Below are 25,376 nucleotides of genomic sequence, written 5' to 3'. Positions count from 1 at the left end.
CTTTTTCAAGGGTCTTGTGCACTGTGGATAGTTCTCCTTTTCTTCCGCAGAACTTCAAGCTCATCTTCAGCTATTTTTCTTTTAGTTTTCTGCTCATCCCTTGTCCTTTTCTTTTTTCTTTTTTTTACCTCATCTAGGTACATTCTGTACCCACCCGGCAACTCTTTTGTAAGAAGTACCTGGTTTCTGCACCAAGCACTCGCATGATCACATACATTTTTGGGCAACAACTGTTCTTCATTCATGTTAAATGTTTACACCTCTTTGTTGATGGAGAACTCACGTTCATCTGTTCCCTGCTGAAAAATCCAGCTTAAACCAGCCTAGCCTGGTTGGCTGGTTTTAGAGGGGTTTTGGCCAATTCCAGGCTGGTTTCCAGCCATTTTCAGCCTGGTCTTAGCTGGTCAGGCTGGAAGATGACCAGCTTGACCAGCCTAGCCAATCTGGGAGTCCAGCCAAAACCAGCTATATCCAGCTTAAACCAGGCTGGTCAAGCTGGTTTTAGTTGGATTAGGCTGGTCATTTTCCAGCCTGACCAGCTAAGACCAGGCTGGAAATGAGCCTAGAAATGGCCAAAACCCCTCTAAAACCAGGCTGGTCAACCAGCTAACCAGCCTAGGCTGGTTTAAGCTGGATTTTTCAGCAGGGCTTGGCCATTAGAAAGAATTTTCACAAAACCATACAACTCATGAGGTGCTCAACTTAAGCATGCTCATGGTATGCTTGAGTCATGTCATGCTTAAGTTTTAAGCATGTAAGCACCATAGACATGCTCCTAGTAAGTAGTTTTCTCTTAAGAGCAATCTTTATTAGCAACTACAGCAGGGGAGTTCTCGAGATCTACCCAAGCTCAAACTCCCCTCTCGCCTTGCAAACTCAGGGCTCTCTCCCAGGGCAGCATGCCAAATCATTAATCATCAGCTAAGTGTGAACTCTTGAAAGCTTTTTTTGGCATGGTGTCCTGGGAGAGAGCCCTGGGCTTCCTCCAGTTTGCAAGGCGAGGGGGGAGTTTGAGCTCTAGTAGATCTCGATGAACTCCCCCTGACTTATTCCTGGCTAATGACATATACGGGAAGGCTAAGGAGAGATGCACACTTGCTAAGAGCTTGGCTATGGTATCAGTTCGGTTTGTTCATTTTATTTAGGTTGTTTGTTTTTGGACTGTAGGAGGAAACCAGAGAACCCGGGGAAAACCCACATGAGCACGGGAAGAACGAGCAAACCACACAGAATCGTTAACTGTTTTAGTTGGGACTTTAACCAAAGACTTTCTTGCTGTGAGGCAACAGTGCTAATCACTGGGCTGCTATGTCGCCCATCTGGAAAAGAGAAGGAGTAGGGCTGGGTAGGGGGGGTTCTTTAAGACTAACATACTAATGAGAAAACTGTGGTTATCTATAGTGCGTTAGGAATTATCTGATTGGCGAGCCAAGCACGGGATCCTCTCGAATCTATAAATATACTTCACTTAAAGAATCGATTCCGTTGCAGCCCCCTTTAAATTAATCTTCAAATCACTTTGAGCTAATTCAGGTTAGCACCTAACACCTGCTACAACACAATACTGTACAAAGGCCTATTTCATGTAGGTTGTAATCTATTGTAGCACTGTGGCACTCATTTGTTTTTATTTTGAGACAACCATTCTCTATGAGTTTTTGTGCACTGATCATGTATTTTGACTCACCTTGAACTTGTCCAATAAGCGTCTGTTGTCCAATATCTCCGTCTTTCGGATGAGATGTTAAACCGAGGTCCCGACTCTCTGTGGTCGTTAAAAATCCCAGGATGTCCTTCGAAAAGAGTAGGGGTTTAATCCTGGCCAAATCTGCCCACTGGCCTCTGGGGGCGAGGCAGTGGCGCAGTAGGTAGTGCTGTCGCCTCACAGCAAGGTCGCTGGTTCGAACCTCGGCTCAGTTGCCGTTTCTGTGTGGAGTTTGCATGTTCTCCCTGCCTTTGCGGGTTTCCTCCAGGTGCTCCGGTTTCCCCCACAGCCCAAAGACATGTGGTACAGGTGAATTGGGTTGGCTAAATTGTCCGTAGTGTATGAGTGTGTGTGGATGTTTCCCAGAGATGGGTTGCAGCTGGACGGGCATTCGCTGCGTAAATACTTGCTGGATATGTTGGCGGTTCATTCCACTGTGGCGACCCCGGATTAATAAAGGGACTAAGCTAAATTGTCTGTAGCGCATGTGTGTGAGTATGTATGGGTGTTTCCCAGTGATGGGTTGCAACTGAAAGGGCAAACCCCTGATGAATAAAGGGACTAGGCCAAAAAGGATATGAATGTATGAATAAAGACGACACTTTTTTTACAGGCCACATTCAAGCAACACTTTATTTAAATATCTGAGACCAATCAAATTGAAAGAGTTGTTTTAAACCCTTGTAATATTACCAGTTTGTGTACATTGTTGAACATACGTTAACTTGGCACACGTTTATCTGCAAAAATATTTGGTATTTTCATGCCTTCATACATCTTTAGTCCAGGAGGGCCCTAATCAAACAGATCCCGATTAGCTTGTTCAGGTGTTTTTGTTATTAGTGTTGGAGCCCATTTCTGCAGGACAGTGGCCCCCCAGAACTGAAGTTGCCCATTAGATGATGAATGTATAGCCTGTTAAGACATATTCCTGTACTGCCACCCTCACAAGCACATGCACACTTCGATCAGAGTGGCAATAATGCCATTAGGTGTTTGCATCTTCGTTAATAACATTATGCCTACATCGATTTTGAGCTTAATCACATCAACGTTTTATATTTAGAAGAGGCAAAGCTTAAATGCAAAATTGACAAAATCTTATTATAATCATATTTAGTTGATGCATGTAAATGTAATTTTTTCCCCGTCTGTCTAGTCTGTGGAGGACAGGGCAGGACTAATACAGAGACCGATGACTGAACACATATTAGGAGAAGTTATTATTAATGGTTACTACATTTTTGAAATTCAGTAATCTTTTTCAATATTAGACACTAGTCAGGGTCAAACGCTAAGGATTTTTTCTACTAGCCTGATAGGACCAGTGGTTTAGATTTTTACTTGCCCTGCCAATATTTTCACTGGCCCCACCCAAAAAACGTTAATAGAAATTTCTCAGCCACAAATTAAAAAAAAAAAAAGTGTTAAAATGTTTGTATATCTAGAATTTAAATATTAAATATAATGTTTTGCAAACAAAAGTAGCAAATTGTGCTGGGGCCTGTTTCAGAAAGGAGGTTAAGTGAAAACTCAGAGTATTTTAACCCTGAAATGAGAGAAACTCTGGGTTTTCCGTTTCAAAATGGCAGGTTTGTTAAACTCAAGAAAGCAGGGTAAGTCAAGCCTGTTTCTAAAAGAGAGTTAACTTTAACTCAGAATCAGTTACCGTGGTAACTTACCCTGTAAATCTAACCTGGTCCGGAGCAGGTTTTATTCTCTAAACTCTGAGTTTCTGTCGGCCTCCTTCCCTTTTTTAAAGACGAAGCGGTATTTCTCGCATTAGTCTTACGTTTCCACACACCTATTTTAGAGCTCATTTTGGAGATGTGCATAAAAAAGATTGATGACATCGTCATGATTCACATAACTTTTAAAAATACGCATAATATAACACGTGCATAACTGAGTAGGTTAAACTTTTATTTGATAAGATGCACATAAACTACGAAGTGCACTTAAATTACAGTATGTACATTAAAAAAATGGTTTATTAGATATGATGATGAAAATGTGTGTGAATGGACAAACCAGCAGACTGAGCACACTGCAGAACATCTTAAATGTTGTTTTAGTCATTTTAAAATGCCTTAACTGTTTCAGTATTAGTGTATATTATTAATTACCTCCAAGCGTCTGGAGCGTGTCAAGAGTCTCCGCGTCTGGCTTCAAACGCCCCCACGTGTTCATTGTGTGTCAATTGTCTTCTGAGGCTCAGGACAGGTACATTAATTAAATAAAAAAATCATTGGCGCAGCTTCTTCTACCGCAGTAAATTCTGTTTTTACGGTTGATATTTGGCGCAAGTTAATCAGGAAGTGACGATTGTGTTCTCTTCGACTCTTTGGATAAAAACGCTGCTTTATTTTTAGCCGTTATTCCAGTTTTGCACAAATTTATGTAATAGCCTGTATTTTGATGAAAACACAGCTATTTCCTACATTTTTGTCACACACAGAACAAAGTAACGTACGAGGCTTGTCCTTTTTTTCATAAATAATTAGCTTAACCTTCGACATGCACTGTTACTAGAATAATGGGATTATTATTCTGTCTAAAAATTATTTTATTACTGCTTACCTTCTTAATGTTATATCAACCTCTATCACTTGATCAATAAAAAGGCAGACACACAACAAGTGCACTGTTAAATCTATTAAAACTGATAAAAGTGTATAAAAGTTTAGAAAAAAGTATAAATGTCACACATTACATTACTTATTTTATTATACTTAAAATGTTTAAATACTTAAAATTAAAAATTACGCATTAACTTGAGCAGCTGTTTTCCCACGCTGTCTCTGTTTCACTGATGGCTGCTTCATTTTAAATATTTACGCTCATATTTGCTATAACTTTGCATGAGCAGATCAAGTTCAGCCGGAGAAAGAAATGCTGATCTCTTTGTTTTAAGCTGTTGCCATGGTCACTCGTAATATCTGTGCTCCAGTGATAATGCCTTTTTAGTCACGGTGTGCGCGCTTAACTCTGAGTTGGTCTACTCAAAGTTAATTGATCTAACTCAGATCAGCTGTTCTGAAACCGAAAACTCAGAGTTTTTAATCTCTCGGTAAATCAACTCAGAGTTCAAGTTTAAACTCCGAGTTGTTTGAACCTCCTTACTGAAACAGGCCCCAGGTATTTTATTGCAAAACAAATGATGGCCGACCAACCAAAGTGATGGCAAACTGTACAAAACATCACTTGATTTTGTTTAGTCGTGGTGTACCCCTGTACTTGTCTGCTTCCGAACCCTTACAAACAAATGTTTTCTTTTAGCATCATCATTTGATGTTGCTGCCATGTTGCTGTCTGTTCGCTGTACTGGTTGTTACGGAAATAATTAACGTTCTCACAACATCCAATCAGATAAGAGGAACCGAGAAGGAAACCTTCAAAAACCTTCAAAAACCTTGTAAACTTTGGTTACAAGGCAGCAGTGGCCCGATCGAGCCAGTAATGATCCTGTCTACTGTCCCGAGCATCTCACACACTGGCCCCATACCATCGGGAAGTTCTTATTGTTGAGCCCGGCTAGTATTACGTTATGGTCATGGATTACAAATCATCTGGATAAAGCTGTGCCACTAAAGCATCTCAAGCGCCACAAGCTGGACATTTATTTAAACAAAAAGAAAAGCCTGAAATTGGGCGACCCAGTGGCTTAGTAGGTAGTGCTGTCGCCTCACAACAAAAAGGTCGCTGGTTTGAGCCTCAGCTGGCTCAGTTGGCGTTTCTGTGTGGAGTTTGCATGTTCTCCCTGCGTTCGCGTGGGTTTCCTCCGGGTGCTCCGGTTTCCCCCACAGTCCAAAGACATTGGGTAGGCTAAATTGTCTGTAGTGTAGGAGTGTGTATGGTTGTTTCCCAGAGATTGGTTGCAGCTGGAAGGGCATCCCCTGCGTAAAAAACGTGCTGGATAAGTTGGCGGTTCAGTCCGCTGTGGTGGCCCCAGATTAATAAAGGGACTAAGCCGAAAAGAAAATGAACGAGGCTGGCTAAAAAAAAAAAAACGAAAACAAAAAACTAATATATGAATATCCCACTGCAGTGCTGGACATATAATTATGTAGCTGTAATTATTAGACGGAGATTATTCTAGTTCTGATTGAGCATGTGCACCCACCCTATTTATAAACTATTGGATTTCGTCGACATTAGCGATGGGTCGTTCTTAAACATTTCGTTCATTTTGAATGAATCTTCAAGATGACTCAAGAACTACGAGTCCTCTCAGGGAGTGATTCATTCAGCCGCGCGTGCGCAGTGTGCACTTTTGTGCAGGTGGTATTGTTCAAGTCTTTCGAGTCGTTCATCGCAGAAAGGCAGAAGCCAATCATAAGCGCTTGGAGCCGGAAAAAGAATTGATCTGTTCATCTCTCGAGTCCTCTATCGGGCTTGAGTCATTCGTTCCTCATGGGTCAATCATATGCGTTTAGAGCCGGAAAAAGAATTGAACCGTTCATCTCGAGTCCTCTATCAGGTCTGAGTCATTCGTTTATCACGGGCCAATCATATGAGTTTAAAGCCGGAAAAAGAATTGATCTGTTCATCTCTCGAGTCCTCTATCGGGCTTGAGTCATTCGTTCCTCATGGGTCAATCATATGCGTTTAGAGCCGGAAAAAGAATTGAACCGTTCATCTCGAGTCCTCTATCAGGTCTGAGTCATTCGTTTATCACGGGCCAATCATATGAGTTTAAAGCCGAAAAAAGAATTGATCCGTTCATCTCTCGAGTCCTCGGGTTCGAGTCATTCTGTCACGTGATGAACGAACGACTCAAGAACCAGAAAACTTGAAAGGTGAACTTATTATCAGGGCTCCTATCGGCCCAGACTGTGAACATTGGTTAAGAATATATGTGACTGTCAGTGTAATGTCAATGGACCACTGACATTTGAGGACATGAAGAGGTGAGCTGAGCAAAGAGACAACAATACCTTCATAGACAAAAGAGCAGGTAAACATTGAATTATTATTTTCTCCATCTTACAGTATTGTATTTATGACTTATTTGTCGTGTGATCAACCTTTTGGGCTAGTTGTAGATGTGTTTGGAAGCAATTCGTAACATTTTAATATTATTTTGGCAAATTGAATCAAAACGACTCGAAAAAATGATTTGTTCATCTCGATGAACGAGACTCAAAGATCCGATTCAGTAAATGATCCGAACTTCCCATCGCTAGTCGACATATTGAACAGTGAAATCTGATGTTTGTGAATACGGAGTGAAGTTTTCAGTAAGGTAAATGTCATCGATGTGTAAAACTTCTTGTGGCTTCTCCTTCGCATGAACTCTCAGATGTTTCTTCAGCTCTGCAAGCCTCAAAAATGTTTGGAAGCACTGCTCACATTTGTGTGGCCTCTCTCCAGTGTGGATCATCATGTGTTCATTGAGGTTTGATGGTCGTCTGAAAGTCTTCTCACACTGAGTGCATGCGTACGGTTTCTCTCCGGTGTGAATCCTCTCATGTGCTGTCAGGTGCCCTGAATGTCGAAATGACTTGTTGCAGTCTGAACACACGAAAGGTTTCTCTCCGGTGTGAATCCTCTGGTGCTTTTTCAAGTCTCCAGCTGTAATATACGTCTTGTCGCACGCAAAGCACATGTACTCCCTCACACCAGTGTGGATCTTCTGATGTTGACTTAAATGCGACTGCTGCGTAAAACTCTTTTCACACACAGAACAGGAATACGGTTTCTCCTTTGTATGAACTCTGAGATGTTTCTTCAGCTCTGAAGGCCTCAAGAATGTTTTACCGCAGTGATCGCACTTGTGTGTTTTCTCTCCATTGTGGATCAGCATGTGTTCATTAAGGTGCGCCGACTGTCTGAAACTCTTCCCACACTGAGTGCACGTGTACGGTTTCTCTCCGGTGTGAATTCTCTCGTGTACTTTCAGTGGTTTTACATGACTGAATCTCTTGTTGCAGTGTGAACACATGTACGGTTTCTCTCCAGTGTGAATTTTCTGGTGCTGTTTCAGGTCTCCAGATGTAATGAAAGTCTTCTCACACTCCGAGCACATATACTCTCTCACGCCAGTGTGGATCTTCTGATGTTTTTTTAAACTTGAGTGCCATATAAAGTTCTTTCCGCAATCAGGACACGTATGAGACTTTGTCTCATTCTTATGAACTTTAAGATGATCCTTCAGCTCTGAATAAATGAGGAACGTTTTGCTGCACTGATCACACGTGTATGTTTTCTCTCCGTTGTGGATAATCATGTGTTGATTAAGGTGTGATATCTGTACGAAACTCTTCCCACACTGATCACATGTGTACGGTTTCTCTCCGGTGTGGATCCTCTCATGTGTTTTCAGGTGTCCTGAACGATTGAATCTCTTGTCGCAGTGTGAACACTTGTAAGGTTTCTCTCCATTGTGGATCCTAATGTGATGATTCAGATCACATTTGTAGCTGAAACTTTTTGCACACCGAGTGCAGGTGAAAGCTTTTATAGCTGGTCTTTTCAATAAAAAATTATGTTCCGTCTTTGTGTGACTTTCGATTTCACCTTTGACCCGATGTTTCTCCTCGTCTTCACTCAGTACTTCCCTCTCCTCCACTATCAGATCTGAAAATGAATAAATGACATTTGACCAGTTTTATTAGACTTGTTTTTTTTTTTACAGCAGATGATAACTAAATGCATCTGATATATGTTTTACAAATAATATATAAATATTCATATTTATATATTTTAACCAGGTAAACTCTGCTGCTATTTTGGAATTTCCGCCTGGATTTTGCCTACCCAAATTTAAAAGCTTCCCAAATCCACATGCAGAGGTGCAAATGCACAAAAATGTGGTGTCATTTTAAAGAAAACCCTTTGAATTTTATAAAACACTATCGAAAATGTTTAAAATATCTGTATATGTTGTCTGTGTTATAATAAACCAGGGTTCAACGCTAAGTACTTTTTATACGGGTCCGATCGGGCCATTGGTTGAGATTTTTACTTGCTCTGCCAAAATTTTCACTGGCCCCACCAAAAAAACTAAAAATTGAATAGCTATTTCTTAGCCACATATTTTAAATAGTGGCAAAATTATGCCTGTGAATCTAGAATTTAAACATTTTAAATATGTTAATAAATGTACAATAAGCTAAATTCAAGATTTTATGCAAATGAAAGAGCAGTATGAAAAATGTGCTGGTATTTTAATGCAATTCTAAATTATTTTGATAAAAATGGCTTGCCAAACTGACGTTTTTTTGTTTTTGTTCTTTTTTTTTCAGTTTCTTAATTTTGTACCCATGTAATTGTCTGCTTCTAAGCCTTTAGAAACAGACGTTTCCTTTTAGCCTCAATGTTTAATTTCGCCGCCATGTTGCCATCTTTTCACGGTACTGGTTGTTACCAGGTTACAAAAAAAATGTGCTCATCGTTACTGGCCGATAGGGGCCAGTAACAATCCGGTCTACTGTCCCGAGTGTCTTTCACGCTGGCCCCGGGCCACCGGGCAGTCATTATTGTTGAGCCCTATAAACAACTAAAAAAAGAGGCGGTTTTTTGTATTTTTTTTTTATGAACTCAAATTTGAAAGTGTACCTCTTAGGTTCTGTGTGGTCTAGCGTGCTGTAATTAATTTTGGTGGTTCCTGCACATGTCTGTATCATAGGAAATAAGGAAAATGTCTCCACCATAATCTATGCAAAAGTTATTGTCTTCCAGCTGATGAGAGGTGCTGTACAAGCCACAGGGAGCGATCATTGTGTTCATATTTCACTATTCTTTTGTTTGATCAAACATAATTCACTGTGTTTGGACCACATCAGACATATAAAAGGATTACTTATGCACATCACCTCAAAAACAGGAGAATGGCCCTGAAGCACACAGCATAAGGTGAGAGATGACAGCTGTCTGTGCTATCTGGGGCTGCTTACTGATCATAAATGTATTGTTTCACTTCTGCGCCATGGAAACACCGCGATTCATTCAGCAACTGTTTGATTTGTGAATATAATTCAGCAAAAAGAATGCAAGAACCGTATGAGCACCGGCAAGAGCTTTCATTTGAGCTATAACTTGTACATGTGTCATGTGAAAAATATGAAAATAAACCAATGTTCAATACCCAGCTCGGGTATCCAAAATACTGTGTATTTAAGTGTAAGTAACTTTTATACAGTAGAATAAAAACCAAAAGTGATGCATATGTGCATAAAATATAGATTCTACACTTTAAAACAAAACCACTTAAGGGGGTCTGGTGCAATGCTAGTCCTTTAAATCTAAAAGCGAAAGTCGATGACGTTACTGACCCAGTAAAAAAAAATTGTGTTGTAAAGAAAAATTTTAATTATGTATGGAAAGCTTTGTTGATGCACCTTGATATTGAATTGAACTGAATCTATGGCATAATAATCGTAACCTAATCAAACCGAACCGTTGGACAAGTGTAGGTTCACATCTCCACAAGCCGGGCTTTTTTTTTTTCACAAAATAACCAAGTCCAAGTGTGAAAGTGAAAGACTGAAGCGGTGTACTGACGCTGAGACACGTTACCTGATAGATTCAAAAGACAGAAGAGACCTAAGATAGAGATGAGATTAATGAAATATCACGTTTAACAACTATAGTGAGACACCATCCAGCAGTACATCCTTGATAAACTGTCCGACGTGCACTGCTCTCTGGAGCTCAGACGAGCGCATGACAGTGTGTGTGGTCACATGATGTGCGTTTTCGTCTGAGAGAGGGTTGTTCAGAAATGCTAGGTAAAACACGATGTGGATGTGGATCCTTTTTTTTCTAAAATGCCATTTTAATACTAAGACGTATTAGTGTAAAATGGGCATAACGACACATTCACACTGGGCTTCAGCGTCAACGCTTGACTGAAGGCGTGTCTGAAGTTGGGGCTATTGCTGACTGTTGGCCTATTGCTGACTGAATTTCATTGGCTGACGCTGCTATGACGATTGCGTAATCGTCATAGCAGCGTCAGCCAATGAAATTCAGTCAGCAATAGGCCACTGTCTAGCTGGTGTATTTGCATACAGCGATCTGATTGGCTAACGCTTAAAAAGTTGAGCTAGACCCAACTTCTGCAGCGAGCAACGACTCTGAAGCAGTGCCGACGGATCCACAATACAGTTCGGCAACGTCTGACGTCACCCATTCAAAGTGAATGGAAAGCATTGACGCTGACGCCCCGTGTGAATGGGGTGTAAGTGTGTATTCTTCACGAGCGGGTTATAAAAGCAAAAATATACAGCTAGTACATATTAAATTAATATTAAATTTATTGTAGTTATTTAAGTACACACAACACAAAAATGCTTAAGATAATACGAAAAGTACTAAAACTGAAACTGCTTTAAGATCAACAACCTTATTCTTCATCCTCATCATTGAAGAGTAACAAATTAAACACAAACCTATTTGTTCTTCAGTCTCTTCCTGTTTAATTTGGTAGAGTTCTGGATCACTCATCTTCTCACTGTCCTTCAATAAACCGTCTTCGTCTTTCACTGGTGGTGGCAGAGCTTCAAGAGAATAAACAGAAAAATTGGTTTAATTCACACTGATTGATGCAATACTGTGAAATTTACACCGAAATAATGTGTGATTGTCATTTGCTCAAGTAAACCGAGTAAAATGAACTTAATGTGGCAATTTGTAGCTCTAAAGACATCAGTGTAATGAATGATGTGAAATCAGGAACTATTGACAGTGACTAAGTTTACATGGACATCAGTAATCAGACTATTTGCCTTCATCTGAATAAGACAATAATAAGATTAAGGTGTTTACATGAGTTGCTTTTTGATTGTTTTCTTCATGATCCCGTTTATAGGTTATAGCACAAATTTAGATGAACATCTAAATATCTAAATTAGATGAGTTTCATGTCATGTTGGGCGTTTCATTTTTAATTTTCGGCTTTATTTGCAGTTCAGCAGTTTCGCTTTCATTCAGGATGTATTTAACGCATGCCCCACATGACAAACTGAGGTATTGGATGAAAGTATGGTAAGGACTGGTGGAGGAGTGTTGTTTTAATGGAATTTGATAGCACATGCCGAATAGAAAGAAAAAAACCTGGTGCTGGTCGGTCCTTTACTGACTAAGCAGGTACAGAGAATATTGTCAAACAGTTGTGTGTTTATGGAATTCCTGTCCCAAAATGTGGCAAAAATCCTACACTATAGTAATAGCTTGTTGTGGTGTTTACATGTCTTTACCTGCATTTCAGTAATGCGACTAGGCATACTCCACGTCTTAATCTGATTTCTGTTTAGTACAATTATGACTAGTCAAATTAAGATAATCAAAAATCGCTGTTTACATAGCAGGGTTCAACGCTAAGGATTTTTTCTACTGGTCCGATCGGGCGAGTGGTTTAGATTTTTACTTGCCCTGCCAAAATTTTCACTGGCCCCACCAAAAAAAAAGGGAAGTTAATAGCTATTTTTTAACCACATATTTTAAATAATGTGTCAAAAATAAAGTCTGTAAATCTAGAATTTCAATACTTAAAAAACAATTGTAAATATAAGTGTTATGCAAACAAAAAGAGCAGTATGGAGAATGCGGAGGCATTTTATTGCAGTTTGAAATTATTTAACAAAAGGTGGCTGATTTGTCAAACTGACTATGCATAACATCACTACATTTTTATTTTGTCGTGTTGTTTCCAAGTAAATGTCTACTTCCAACACGTTAGAGACAGACATTTTCGTTTAGCTTTTTAATTTGATGTTGCCGCCATGTTGCCGTTTCTACGCTGTACTGGTTGTTAAAAAAAAAAAAAAATAGCATGGTCAAATCAATCAGATAAGACGAATGTTGTTTACGACATTACAGAGAAGGTAGTATTTAAAGATTTGAAAGCACAAACTTAAAATGCACGCAATTGAAAAATAGTCACAGACAAATTAAATGTTAGTGACAAGACAGAACTGTCCCAATCGGGCCAGTAATGATCCGGTCTACAGTCCGAAGTGTCTCTCACGCTGGCCCGGAGCCACCGGGCAGTCCTTATTGTTGACCCCTGCATAGTAGAATCTTAATCAGATTATTGTCTTAAATCAATAAAATCGAATTATTGGTGTCTTTATAAATGTACTCATTGACAAATACTCATTAAACAAGCCAATCTGAATCAGCAGCAGATCATCTTATTTTATCCCGAGTGTTTGCAGGATGCACTACTTACTAGTGCAATTAATTTCAAATATATATTTTTGCATTTATATGAAAATGTAGTTTAAATATCAAGCATTCATACTGCCAACAAAGTAAATAAACTGTTAGCATTAGCATGTCTGTGTACAGAAACTAGGAAATCACTAAATCCAATAATGAGCACCGCAAAACGTTGACTTAATGTTTTCTATATCAAAATTGATATATATGCTGCGGAAGATTCTTATTAGTTCCCTTCATAGATCAAACCTTCTGATACAAACATGGAAAAATTCACAATCACAAATTCCCTCTTATTTTACTCACTGCCAGCTGTATTTAATGCAAAAAAACCCATAGAACGTTGCTTTAATAAACTTGTATTTTTGTTGTGTTTACACAACAATGAAACTGTGTGTACCGCGAACTGCACCAAGAGGAAAAACGAACTCTAGTGCGATTCAACCAAACTAAATAAGGCAGGTGTGAAAACACCCTTAAAATAATACAGATAAGCCAAAACAATTGCAAATGTAGACAAAAAGCCACATTACTCAATCATGTGTGAGGTGAAATACTGTTTATTGGGTACTTGAACATTGTTAAACATGCAATAATGAATAAAGTAAGCTGAATACTGATTTAACCATATGGGATTATCTTTTCCTGGAGTAAACTAACATTTTTAACATTGCAAGAATATAATTTTTGTATTTGGAATACTGTATATCATGCATCATTGAAAGTGTTAAGCTTCTCTTTCCTGAACAGGCACACTTTGTACATGTTGAATAACTCAACAGACATCTTCAAAAATTAACAAAATTACAGCCAATGATTATTCATATGAAAAGGCAACAAGCTTTGTTTTAAAATTTTGCTAAATTATGTAAAATAACAAGATAAAATTACAGAAAACTACAACAATAAAGCATTCAAATGTTCTTTGGTGAAGAAATGTTAAAACCTTAAATTATTTTTCTTCATCCTAATGGCTGGGACACACCAATCCTTAGCCAAACAACTAGCACCAGCAAAACCTAACCGTGTTGTCTACTAAAATTGGATTGCATTTGGAGTGAAAACACTAAATGAATCTGGCGCCTAAACTGCAGCTGCGGACAAGAAGTTTGGCCGGAGGAGAAACGGTCATGCCCAACTGAGCCTGGTTTCTCGCGTCTCAAGGAGTTCAGTGTATGTATATGTGTGAGTGTGTGTGTGTGTGTGAACGAACATAGAGATGTGCGTGTCTGTGGTCTTTAATTGACTCAGTAGGTGCAGAAAATAGTGTCAAACAGCTGTTTGTGTGTCCTGTCGCAAAATGCGGCTACAAGTCCTTCACGATATTAATAGTTTGATTTTAGCCATTAAGGGCTCTATTTTGACGGTCCATGCGTAGAGCGCAAAACGCAGGGCGCAAACGCTTTTAGGGTGTGTCAGGACGCGTTTTTGCTAATTTAAGGACGGGAAATCTGCCTTGTGCCGTGGCGCATGATCTAAAAGGGTTGAGTTTATTTTCTTAATGAGTGTTAGGTGCGTTTTGAGAATAAACCAATCAGAGTCTCATCTCCCATTCCCTTTAAGAGCCAGCTGCGTCACGCCAAGAGCGCATTCACTATTTACAGGACACAAAGTAAGTCTAAGTGGAAAAACTGCATTTCACAAGCAAACAGTTCACAGTGTTTTTAACAGAAAACTGTTAAACAGAGCATCTACTGCGTGAGAATGAGAGATAATGGATCAATTTCACTTTCGCTCTTGGATAGGGAAACCTTTACGCACAGACATCAATTAGCCTATAAATAATTAATTTTGTTTGTTAAGCGCAAATATTTGTTTCAAAACTATTTCTAAATTCAGTTCTAATTTCCAGCAAACGAATAAATGAACAATAATAATGAAGTGTGTTCAAAAACATGAGTTATATCCTAAAACACATGCTGTACCCCATATGGTCTAAACCCTGCAGGTGGGCAAATCTAAGCTTGTTTTTAATAAAACAAATATAAATATGGATATAATAAATAATACTGCTAATAATAATAACATTATACAAAAGCAAATTGTTATGAATGAACTGAAAAAGCCCCCCGAGATGAAGACATAAAAGCAGTGATTTTTCATATTTATGTAGGCTAGAAAATAATATGTTTTGTAATATTTTAATCCTTTATATTTATATCCTATATCTATTCTTATTATATCCTATATATATCCTTAATATAATTTTTTTTTCAAATGTAAAGATATTTGCCTATTGCTCTCTTGTGTGTATTAAGCAGTGTGTAAGCGAGGCGCAACTCTGCGCTGGAGTTTAGACCGGGTTAGTTTTGGTCTATTGAAAAATCTATTATAGTTTCTCAAAATAGCAACGCGCCAGCGGTCCGCCTCAGAACGCCTCCCTTTTTAGACCATAATGCCTATGGGCGCACATGAGCGCTAATGCATTTGCTATTTAAACAGCGTAGCGCAACACCTCAAAACAACTCTTGCGCCAAGCTGAAACTACCAAAAGACTACTGTGCCACGCCTTGCGCCACACTGCGCCGGGTGTATGATAGGGCCCTACATGTCTGTACTGCACAGCAATACCCCGATGGGAACATTCGACGGCTTAGTTTCATTTGTGTTTACGACGGTTATGACTTTAAGCATATCTTAAGTGCTATACGAACCATAATGTGCGTGGCTGCAGTTGTAGCCTCTGTTGAATGTGGCAGCCGCTGAACTCCGGTTGCGTCACACTCGCCCATGCAAACGAGTGACACACGCAACACAGAGGCCAGCCTGGGTTGCCAGGTGTGTGCAAAGCACTTGATTTGCAGTTCAAAACCAATGCTGCTTCCAATCTTTGGTGCCAACTTCACCCTCAAGCTCAATCCTAACATCACAACTTACGAGACAACTTTTCACCTCGATGAGGAATCCCGTCGCGATTTAGTCTTGTGAGATCTCCTCATACAAGATCTTGTCGTACCCCTACGTTACTGTCATGAACTCCAAATCAGCCAAATCTTCTGGAAAAATCTGTGCCACTAAAGCATCTCAAGTGCCACAAGCTGGACTGAGCGCCACAGAACTACTGTTACGCGTCACGGCTCATGTGAATGAGTAAGACGAGAGTTGCATGTGCTAACATGTGATAGTCACACCTATCCAAGGACAACATCTCATTGATCCAGCTCTAATAGTGGCTGTAAATACCAGATGGATTAAACACCCACCACCTTGAACTCTCAAGTGGTCCAGTTGCTCCATTCAAAAGTTGTTTGCAAATTTAACACAGCTCAAGTTCCTCCTTAGGTCCAGTCCTGCCATTCTGCTGATGCAGGTACCAGATGGACCACGAGCAGAGGCTCAGACACAGATGGGATGAGACCAGCTTTAAACTTCCCCATCTACTTTTATTTTTTTAACTATTCATGATTCGAACTTTGAGTCAATGTGCTGAATCAGGGGTCACTAATCTCGGTCCTGAAGGGCCGGTGTCCCTGCAGGGTTTAGCTCCAACTTGCCTCAACACACCTGCCTGGATGTTTCAAGTATACCTAGTAAGACCTTGATTAGCTTGTTCATTTGTGTTTGATTAGGGTTGGAGCTAAAATCTGCAGGACACCGGCCCTCCAGGAACAAGTTTGGTGACCACTGTGCTAAATGTTCTCCTCTCTCACTCTGAAATCCATGAATATAAAGCAACTCAAATGAGGTGGAGTCCAGAACAGACCCACCAACTGCATAATTGCCATTGACCAATGGCATCTTAAAGGTGTTTAGGAGCCAAAGAACATCCAAAACTTTCCACGAGAAGAAATCTCGTCGCGATTTTGTCTCGTGAGATCTCGTCATACGAGATCATGTGCCACCCCTACGTCACTGTCATGAACTCCAAATCACTGCAGCCAAATCATCTGGAAAAGGCTGTGCCACTGAAGCAGGGGTGGCCAACCCTGTTCCTGGAGAGCCACCTTCCTGCAGATTTCAGTTGCTACCCATATCAAACACACCTGCCTGTAATTATCACGTAGTGTTCAGGTCCTAATTAATTGGTTCAGGTGTGTTTGATAAGGGTAGCAACTGAAATCTGCAGAAAGGTGGCTCTCCAGGAACAGGGTTGGCCACCTCTGATCTAAAGCATCTTAAGCACCACAAGCTGGACATTTACAGAAGAGAGTCTGAGAAGCTCTGTAAGCCGAATATATTTTAGGCATAGCGTTTTTTTTTTTTTTTGCATTTATGAAGCATTCTGTAATCAAATCAATGAATATTACTCTAATTTAGTAGTTGTAATGTATAAATGCGAATTGTGATTAACACAATTCATTAACCAAAAACAACATGCATGGAATTCCCATTTATAGCAAGGTAAATTTCCATAGATATATACACTAGATGTCGCCTGGCCTATTGTTGTTTATTGGACGGGATGCGTCAATATCGCCGCCATCTTGCTACAGGGTAGCGCTCCTTTGAAATAAATGCGGGACCAAGGTACAGTGGAGGACTGTGGCCATGCAAAGCCAGAGATATACACATATACACATATATCTGTGATCGGGAGTTTTCCTGGATGTTAGTATGCTATTTTTTTTTCCTAATTACGAAAATTATAATTTTACATCACTTTTCTACATTGATGGATCAGTGACCGCACGAGCATTCCTGACATAAAGCTTGTGTTTGTGTGTACAGAAATGTACTATTCACCCTCTGTGTTAAATTTGATCTAATCATGTCCTGAAACACAGCTCCTCTCCTGCTTTCACTTCTCATACTGACGGAGAGAGCGATTCGTTTGTGAATGAATCCCCCGAACGACTCTTTCACTAACGTTAGCCGATAATAATACAAGTTTCTGGCAGTGCAGCATCTAGTTGTCATATTTCTTTTGCATTGTTTGCTGATTTTATTCAACAAAACTAGCATAAGCCGAGTGTTTGTGCGAGTTGGAGCTGCTTTGCCGTATGGTAAATGCAGTAAGTGACTAATCAAAAACAGCCAAAAACAGAAAAAAAGTTAATATTACCTATGAAATGTTCTGCCTTTGTGCTTTGTTTTCTTTGTTTGCTCGTTACTACACCCGTAGACAGCGCTTAAGTCCTGCATCTTCACGTAATAACACTGTCTTGTCTAGTGCGGTTGAATGACATTTGTCCTGGGAGCACTGTACCAATGTGGCGGCGCTATTGACGCATGCTCAGGGTCTCTATGCGATATCTAGTGTATATATCTATGGTAAATTTCACTGATGTGTATACAATGAGAACATAACTGAAACGTCTACTTTGTATGAACTCCTTCAGATCTGAAGCTCTTAAAAACCGTTTTGCCGCATTATTCACATTTGTGTGTTTTCTCTCCCGAGTGGAACATTGTATGTCGATTGAAGGATGATGATTGTCTAAAACTCTTTCCACACTCAGTGCATGTGAACGGTCTTTCACCAGTGTGAATCCTCTCATGTCTTTTCAGATCATCTAACTGACTGAATCTCTTCTCGCAGTGTGAACACTTGTACGGTTTCTCTCCAGTGTGAATCATCTGGTGTCGTTTCAAGTTTCCAGCTGTAATAAAAGACTTCTCGCACTCAAAGCACATATGCTCTCTCACACCAGTGTGGATCTTCTGATGTATTCCTAAGCTTGACTGCTGTGTAAAACTCTTTCCACACACGGAGCATGAAAAAGGCTTCTCGTTTGTGTGAACTCTAAGATGTTTCTTCAAGTCTGAAGAAATCAAAAATGTTTTGCCGCATCGATCGCATTTGTGTGGTTTCTCTCCGGTGTGAATCAGCAAGTGTCGATTGAGGGATGATGATTGTCTGAAACTCTTCTCACAGTGAGTACACGTGAATGGTTTCTCTCCAGTGTGGATCCTCATGTGAGGCTTGAGATCGTATTTGTGGCTGAAACTCTTTCCACACTGAGTGCAGGCTGTTCTTTCAGTTACAGATCTATGTTCCATCTTTATGCGAGTTTTGATTTCACTTTTGACCTGATGTTTCTCCTCATCTTCACTCAGTACTTCACTTTCATCCTTCACCATCAGATCTGAAAATTAAGTGAATAAATTACATTTTAAGAGAAGTACTGAGCTAACGATGCAGACACTAATAAATGAATCAACACCTGATATCAGAATCACCTTGATCAGGGGTCACTTTGATCAAGAAATTAAAATCCAAATCAGCAGAGAGCCTTCTTTTCAGTGAAGTGGATGCCCTGAGGCTGCCAAATCAGCCTTGTGGTTTGTTGGTTGGTCATCACCAACGTGCACACAAATGGTTATTAGTGGTACTAGAGCAAGAGTGTCCAATCTTGTTCCAGGAGATCTTCCTGCAGAGTTCAGCTCCAAGCATAACTAAACCAACCAGTGTTTCAAGTGCTTCAAGTGTTTTGCGTTTACCTTATGATTACAGTTGTTGCACATCCGCCGGTTCCTGCCTCTGAATGAGCAAGTTTGAGCTACTTGTACATAGGGTTGAATTTTTTACGGTATGATAATCGTCTAAAACAATACCACGGTTTGACGGTTTCGCGGTATACGGTATGTTACAAATGTTACAAAATAATAGAACAGTGAAGCAAATTTGACTTTTTCCAAATAATATATTTTCAGTTACTATAAACAACACCACTTACAATGAACAAATAAAAAAAATAAGAAAATAATAAATAATGTGTCAAAGTCCAAATAAAGTCCAAATAAACATGGTGCAAATCCTCAGTAAAAAATAGATATAAATATTTACTATACTATAAATAGTTACATAACGAAACTAGATTCAATATGGAACATCCTTAGGTTTTATGTGCCAGCATGGATATGGTTGTCTGTGGATATGGATTTGGATATGGTTGTCTGCAATGCAGACAAACAGCTGCACCTTCATTTGCGTCTTTTGAAAACAGCAAGAGCAGCAGTTCGTCTTTGCTGTGTCACTGTTTTGTCATGTTTCTGTGCTGCTGTGCATGCAAAAGTACTTAGTATGAGAATTATTTCATGCAAAACTTTTTTTTTTTGCGTTTTATTTAGCCGCGCATAAATGTATGCCTTTCTCTCATTCCGTGTTGTTCAAAAAGCTCGTTTTTGGTCCACAAACAAAAGCGAAACCTATGCTTATTGGTTGTGATATAGCAAGTTTGAACCAATCTGGGCATGGAGGAGGGACTATGCATCAATGTATCGTGTCTGGTTTGTCCGGAGACACAGTGACGAGTGTTTCTTTGTCAAATCAGCGTTGTCAAATTTTGATGACATAACCGCACTGATTCCGGAGCCTCCGGAGCCGCGAATGTTATGTGATACAGCACTGGAAAGCTGAGATTCTCTTCTTTATGCCAATTTTTGAATTGTATGAATCGGATCAGCGGATCAAAAGTTATTAAACATTTAAGAGCAATACTTATTTTTAGCCGCGGGCGGCTGTCTCGGTCTTTAAGGGTTAAAACCGTTGATATGCAATTGTTCATGGTATGATAATCGTGCACGTTCAAATCGTGGTAGACCGTCATACCGGTATATTGTTACAACCCTACTTGTACATTAAGGTAGTGTTCAGAAAAAATAAAACTGGTGAAGAAACTCGATATAGAGGAGCATAACATAACCTACTGCCAGCTAGTGTTTTGGAACAGTTACTACAGCATGCAGAAGTATAAAAGCACGGCTACGAGCAAGGCATGTGCTATGGGTCATGGCAATCACTTGACGCAGAAGTATAAACCAGCCTTTAAGATGTGAAACCACACACACACATCGTATGTATTTATACATCGCATGTATGAATTGGTAAGTGTATTTACTCACTTTTTTGGCACGCATAACTAACACACTGCAAGCAGTTGGGCTGGCTGATATAGACCAAAATTCATGTCCCGATACGTTTTCACTAAGCCTCGATATATCTCTTATATCCCGGTATAGTAGACAATGTTTAGTAAAATTAAAAGAATTACATTTATTGTTTTAAAACAATGACTGAAGTAAATAACACCACTTATGTAAATAAAATACAAAATAACTTGTCCTTAAAATTATGCTTCCAGCTTTGGCATATCATGCATGCAAACTCCCCTCTCGCCTTGCAAATGGGAGGAAGGCCCAGGCTCGAGGATTTTATGAGCTCAGGGCTCTCTCCCGGGACAGCATGCCAAACAAGCTTTATAATCAATCATCAGCTAAGTGTGATCTCTTGAATCCATATATGTTAAGGTATATCCATATTTTTACTATATGGCACCTTTGATATATGAGTAATAAATGGTAATCTAAAAAAAACTAAAACCGATGAAGCGCCTTAATATGAACAACCTTATTGTTCTTCATCCTAATTATTGAGAAAAAATGAACAAACACAAACCTATTTCTTCTTCAGTGTCTTCCTGTTTAATTAGGCAGGGTTCTGGATCACTCATCTTCTCGCTGTTCTTCAACAAACTGTCTTCGTCTTTCACTGAAGATGGCACAGAGCTTCAAGAGAATAAACAGAGAAATCAGTTTAATTTAGATTTAATAAATCATATCATGTTATTTCTTCGATGTGATAATGCAATATGTGATTATGTAATTTACAAAAATTTAAATAAACATTTTTTTAATCATCTATTTTAAGCTCTCTTATCTAAAGCTTCATTCATTCATTTTCTTGTCGGCTTAGTCCCTTTATTAATCCGGGGTCACCACAGCGGAATGAACCGCCAACTTATCCAGCAAGTTTTTACGCAGCAGATGCCCTTCCAGCCGCAACCCATCTCTGGGAATATCTAAAGCTTATCTTCTCTTACTACTAATACAATTTAGCATACATAATTCTAATGCTTGGAAAATAAACGTAAATGGCAAAAACATGACTGTAAAACACATGAATTTCCAGTAGCACAGACTGTGAAACAAACTGATAAGTCACTAAGATTAATCTCAGCATGGTTGTTGTGGTTTCCAGCATTTCTCTTAATGAATCTTAGTCTTGAGGTTATGAATATCAGAAGAATATACTTTATTGGAATATTTTTCTATAACGTAGATTGTTAACAGTAGCAACACATCTATATTGAGGTAAAGTTGGTTTTATATACACAACATCCAGACTTTCTCTTTAATATTACATTTTCAATAAAAGCATTCGTTGCACAATCTACACAGAGAAATAGAGGAAAAGTTGGTTCTATTTTCGCACATTCGTTCATTTAGCAGTCTCTATATTGTTTACTATGTTACTTTGAATATTCGATCAGAATTAGCATGCAAGTGTGACTTGAAAACAACATTAACACTGTTTATTTGACTGTGAACAATGTTGTACTTTGATAGTCATTGGCTGCTAATATGATTTCCCTATTTAAAATTTGCAACGAATACTTTTCTGAAATGATATTAAGGGGAATGTCTGAAAATCCGAATATAAAACCAACTTTACTTCTATTGGTTGTGGTTTCCAGCATTTCTCTTAATGAATCTAGTCTTGAGGTTATGAATATCAGAAGAATATAATTTATTGAAATATTTTTCTATAATGTAGATTGTTAACAGTAGCAACACATCTATATTGAGGTAAAGTTGGTTTTATATTCACAACATCCAGACTTTCTCTTTAATATTACATTTTCAATAAAAGCATTCGTTGCACATTCTACACAGAGAAATAGAGGAAAAGTTGGTTTTATTTTCGCACATTCGTTCATTTAGCAGTCTCTATAATATAGGTAGTGTTGGTTTTATATTTAGATATTCAGACAGTCTCCTTAATAATATATATTTCAGAAAAGTATTCTTTACAAATTGTAGATAGGGAAATCATATTAGCAGCAAATGACTATCAAAGTACAGCATTGTTCACAGTGAATTAGATAGTGTTAATGTTGTTTAGAAGTCATACTTGCATGCTTATTCCCATTGAATATTCAAAGTAACATGGTAAACAATATAAACACTGCTAAATGAACGAATGTGCGAACATAAAACCAACTTTACCTCTATGCTAAAGACTATCAAAATCCAGCATTGTTTACAGTGCAATAGATAGTGCTAATGTTGTTTAGAAGTCACACTTGCATGCTAATCCTGAACGAATATTCAAAGTAACATGGTATACAAAATAGAGACTGCTAAACGAACGAATATCCGAATATAAAGCCAACTTCACCTCTATAAAAACTCACACTTACAGATATAAACAAATACGCAGGTCGTGTTTTCCTCACAGAACTACTCGCTCCCTGTAGTGCTGTTTTGGTGATCAACATACACAGATAGAGGTGTACTCGATGCAGACATTACTCGTAGATTGATGCTTTCACAAGCTTTGCTTTCAATGTTGAGTAAACGCAAGAAACGCTTGAACAACTCACCTCAGCTCAGTTGACTCGACGCTGAATGAACGCGTCAGTGCTGAAGTCATCGCGGCGACGCGGATTCTTCTTCTCACGAGTTTTATTGGCGGTTGTCATACAACTTCTAGGTGCATTACCGCTACCTGCTGGTTAGGATTGTGGGCCATGATTGAAACCCTTTCAGCTCTACCCAGCAAACATCTCATTACATTCTGTGCTTCCCTGCATTTATCCACAATTTTCTCAATGTGTACTTTAAAATTGAGCTTCATACCTTGCAAAAACTTAAAACATGAAACTCTTTCTATATCTTGTCTATATAACTTCAGAATTAACTCCTTCCCAGGTAGCAAAGAATTCTGGCCCACATTTGGCATAATTCTGGCACAGCAAGCATTTATCCGGCACTGGCACACAGCATGTGGGCCAAACATGGCCCTGGTTTGGCCGAGGTGGCACAGTCTTTAAGTTGGCACACAATACTTGGACCAGCCCTGCTGAAAAATCCAGCTTAAACCAACCTAAGCTGGTTGGCTGGTTTTAATTGGTTGACCAGCCTGGTTTTAGAGGGGTTTTGGCCATTCCAGGCTGAATTAAAGCAATTTCCAGCCTGGTCTAAGCTGGTCAGGCTGGGAGATGACCAGCTAAAACCAGCTGGTAATAAATTAATATTAAATATTAAATTAATAATAAGTTATATAAATCACTGATGGACCTACATGGGGATTCATCTCTGTACATTAAAGAAAGATGGGAGAAAGAAAGTGGCTTTATCATCTCAAATGAGGATTGGCTAAATATATGTAAATTACAATGGGCTACTTCACGTTCTATCATGCATGCAAACTCCCCTCACGCCTTGCAAATGGGAGGAAGGCCCAGGCTCGAGGATTTTATGAGCTCAGGGCTCTCTCCCGGGACAGCATGCCAAACTAGCTTTATAATCAATCATCAGCTAAGTGTGATCTCTTGAATCCATATATGTTAAGGTATATCCATATTTTTACTATATGGCACCTTTGATATATGAGTAATAAATGGTAATCTAAAAAAAACTAAAACCGATGAAGCGCCTTAATATGAACAACCTTATTGTTCCTCATCCTAATTATTGAGAAAAAAATGAACAAACACAAACCTATTTCTTCTTCAGTGTCTTCCTGTTTAATTAGGCAGGGTTCTGGATCACTCATCTTCTCACTGTTCTTCAACAAACTGTCTTCGTCTTTCACTGAAGATGGCACAGAGCTTCAAGAGAATAAACAGAGAAATCAGTTTAATTTAGATTTAATAAATCATATCATGTTATATCTTCGATGTGATAATGCAATATGTGATTATGTAATTTACAAACATTTAAATAAACATTTTTTTAATCATCTATTTTAAGAGATGACCAGCTAAAACCAGCTTGACCAGCCTAACCAGCCAAGACCAGCGGTGTCCAGCTTAAACCTGGCTGGTCAAGCTGGTAATAAATTAATATTAAATATTAAATTAATAATAAGTTATATAAATCACTGATGGACCTACAAAGGGATTCATCTCTGTACATTAAAGAAAGATGGGAGAAAGAAAGTGGCTTTATCATCTCAAATGAGGATTGGCTAAATATATGTAAATTACAATGGGCTACTTCACGTTCTTCATATTGGAGAGAATTTTGCTGGGAATTTTTTTGTTTGTTTGTTTTTTTTCTTACTCCAAAACAGAAAATGTCATTTCATGGAAACTCAAATTTTTGGAGGCATTGTGGTTCGCAGGATGCTTACCATTTCCACATATTTTGGGGATGCCCTAACATTAGAGGTTTTTGGAAAGAGATAAATGGTACTTTAGAATATATCTTACATTTTTCACTTGATTTTAGCTTTGAGGTACTTTACCTAGACATGCTGTCAATGGACTCCTTGGACAGAAAAAAACAAATATATATATAGAATTATCCTTGCTTCAAGTAAAAAAGCCATCACTAGATGCTGGTATAAACCTAGTCCACCACAAATGCAAGATTTGATAGATGTTTTGAAAAATATATTCATTATGGAGAAAATAACATACAATGTACACAACCAAACAGATATATTTGTCGACTTGTGGTTTAAATGGATTGAATACATTACTCCCATTCAACCAATTTGTTTTCTTTTGTAGAATTTTAAGACTTATTTTTACTGGTTATATTGTTTTCACCCCCC

At 38.8% G+C, this 25,376-nt stretch overlaps 1 protein-coding gene across 6 annotated transcripts; it reads right to left on the bottom strand.

The window, feature by feature from the left end:
- Positions 1-3,609: 3,609 nt before the first annotated feature.
- Positions 3,610-24,422, bottom strand: znf982 (zinc finger protein 982). Of its 6 annotated transcripts, XM_017351855.4 has the most exons (5): positions 23,197-23,252; positions 23,014-23,072; positions 21,210-21,319; positions 11,101-11,208; positions 3,610-8,284 (listed from the first exon to the last, which is right to left on the bottom strand). In XM_017351855.4, the coding sequence occupies exons 3-5, from the start codon at positions 21,262-21,264 to the stop codon at positions 6,888-6,890; spliced, it is 1,560 nt and encodes a 519-aa protein (XP_017207344.2). In that variant the 5' UTR covers positions 21,265-21,319; positions 23,014-23,072; positions 23,197-23,252; the 3' UTR covers positions 3,610-6,887. The 6 variants fall into 6 exon arrangements, 5 of the variants coding, with proteins under 5 accessions (XP_017207344.2, XP_017207343.4, XP_017207345.2 ...); XM_017351854.4 differs by lacking the exon at positions 23,014-23,072; XM_017351856.4 differs by having other exon boundaries at positions 23,014-23,238.
- Positions 24,423-25,376: the final 954 nt, after the last annotated feature.

Source organism: Danio rerio, chromosome 17 (assembly GCF_049306965.1).
Source record: "Danio rerio strain Tuebingen ecotype United States chromosome 17, GRCz12tu, whole genome shotgun sequence".
Lineage (NCBI taxonomy): Eukaryota > Metazoa > Chordata > Actinopteri > Cypriniformes > Danionidae > Danio > Danio rerio.
The sequence above is the reverse complement of the archived record's forward strand: the minus strand, read 5'-3'. Positions and strand labels throughout refer to the sequence as shown.

Bases quoted from the DNA above. Each gene is read 5' to 3' on its own strand.
- znf982 (XM_017351854.4), bottom strand. From the start codon at position 23,246: ATGACTTCAGCACTGACGCGTTCATTCAGCGTCGAGTCAACTGAGCTG. The intron at 21,320-23,196 runs GTGAGTTGTTCA...ATTCTCTTGAAG, and splicing joins GTCGAGTCAACTGAGCTGAG to CTCTGTGCCATCTTCAGTGA. The intron at 8,285-11,100 runs GTTTGTGTTTAA...ATTCATTTTCAG, and splicing joins AGAGACTGAAGAACAAATAG to ATCTGATAGTGGAGGAGAGG.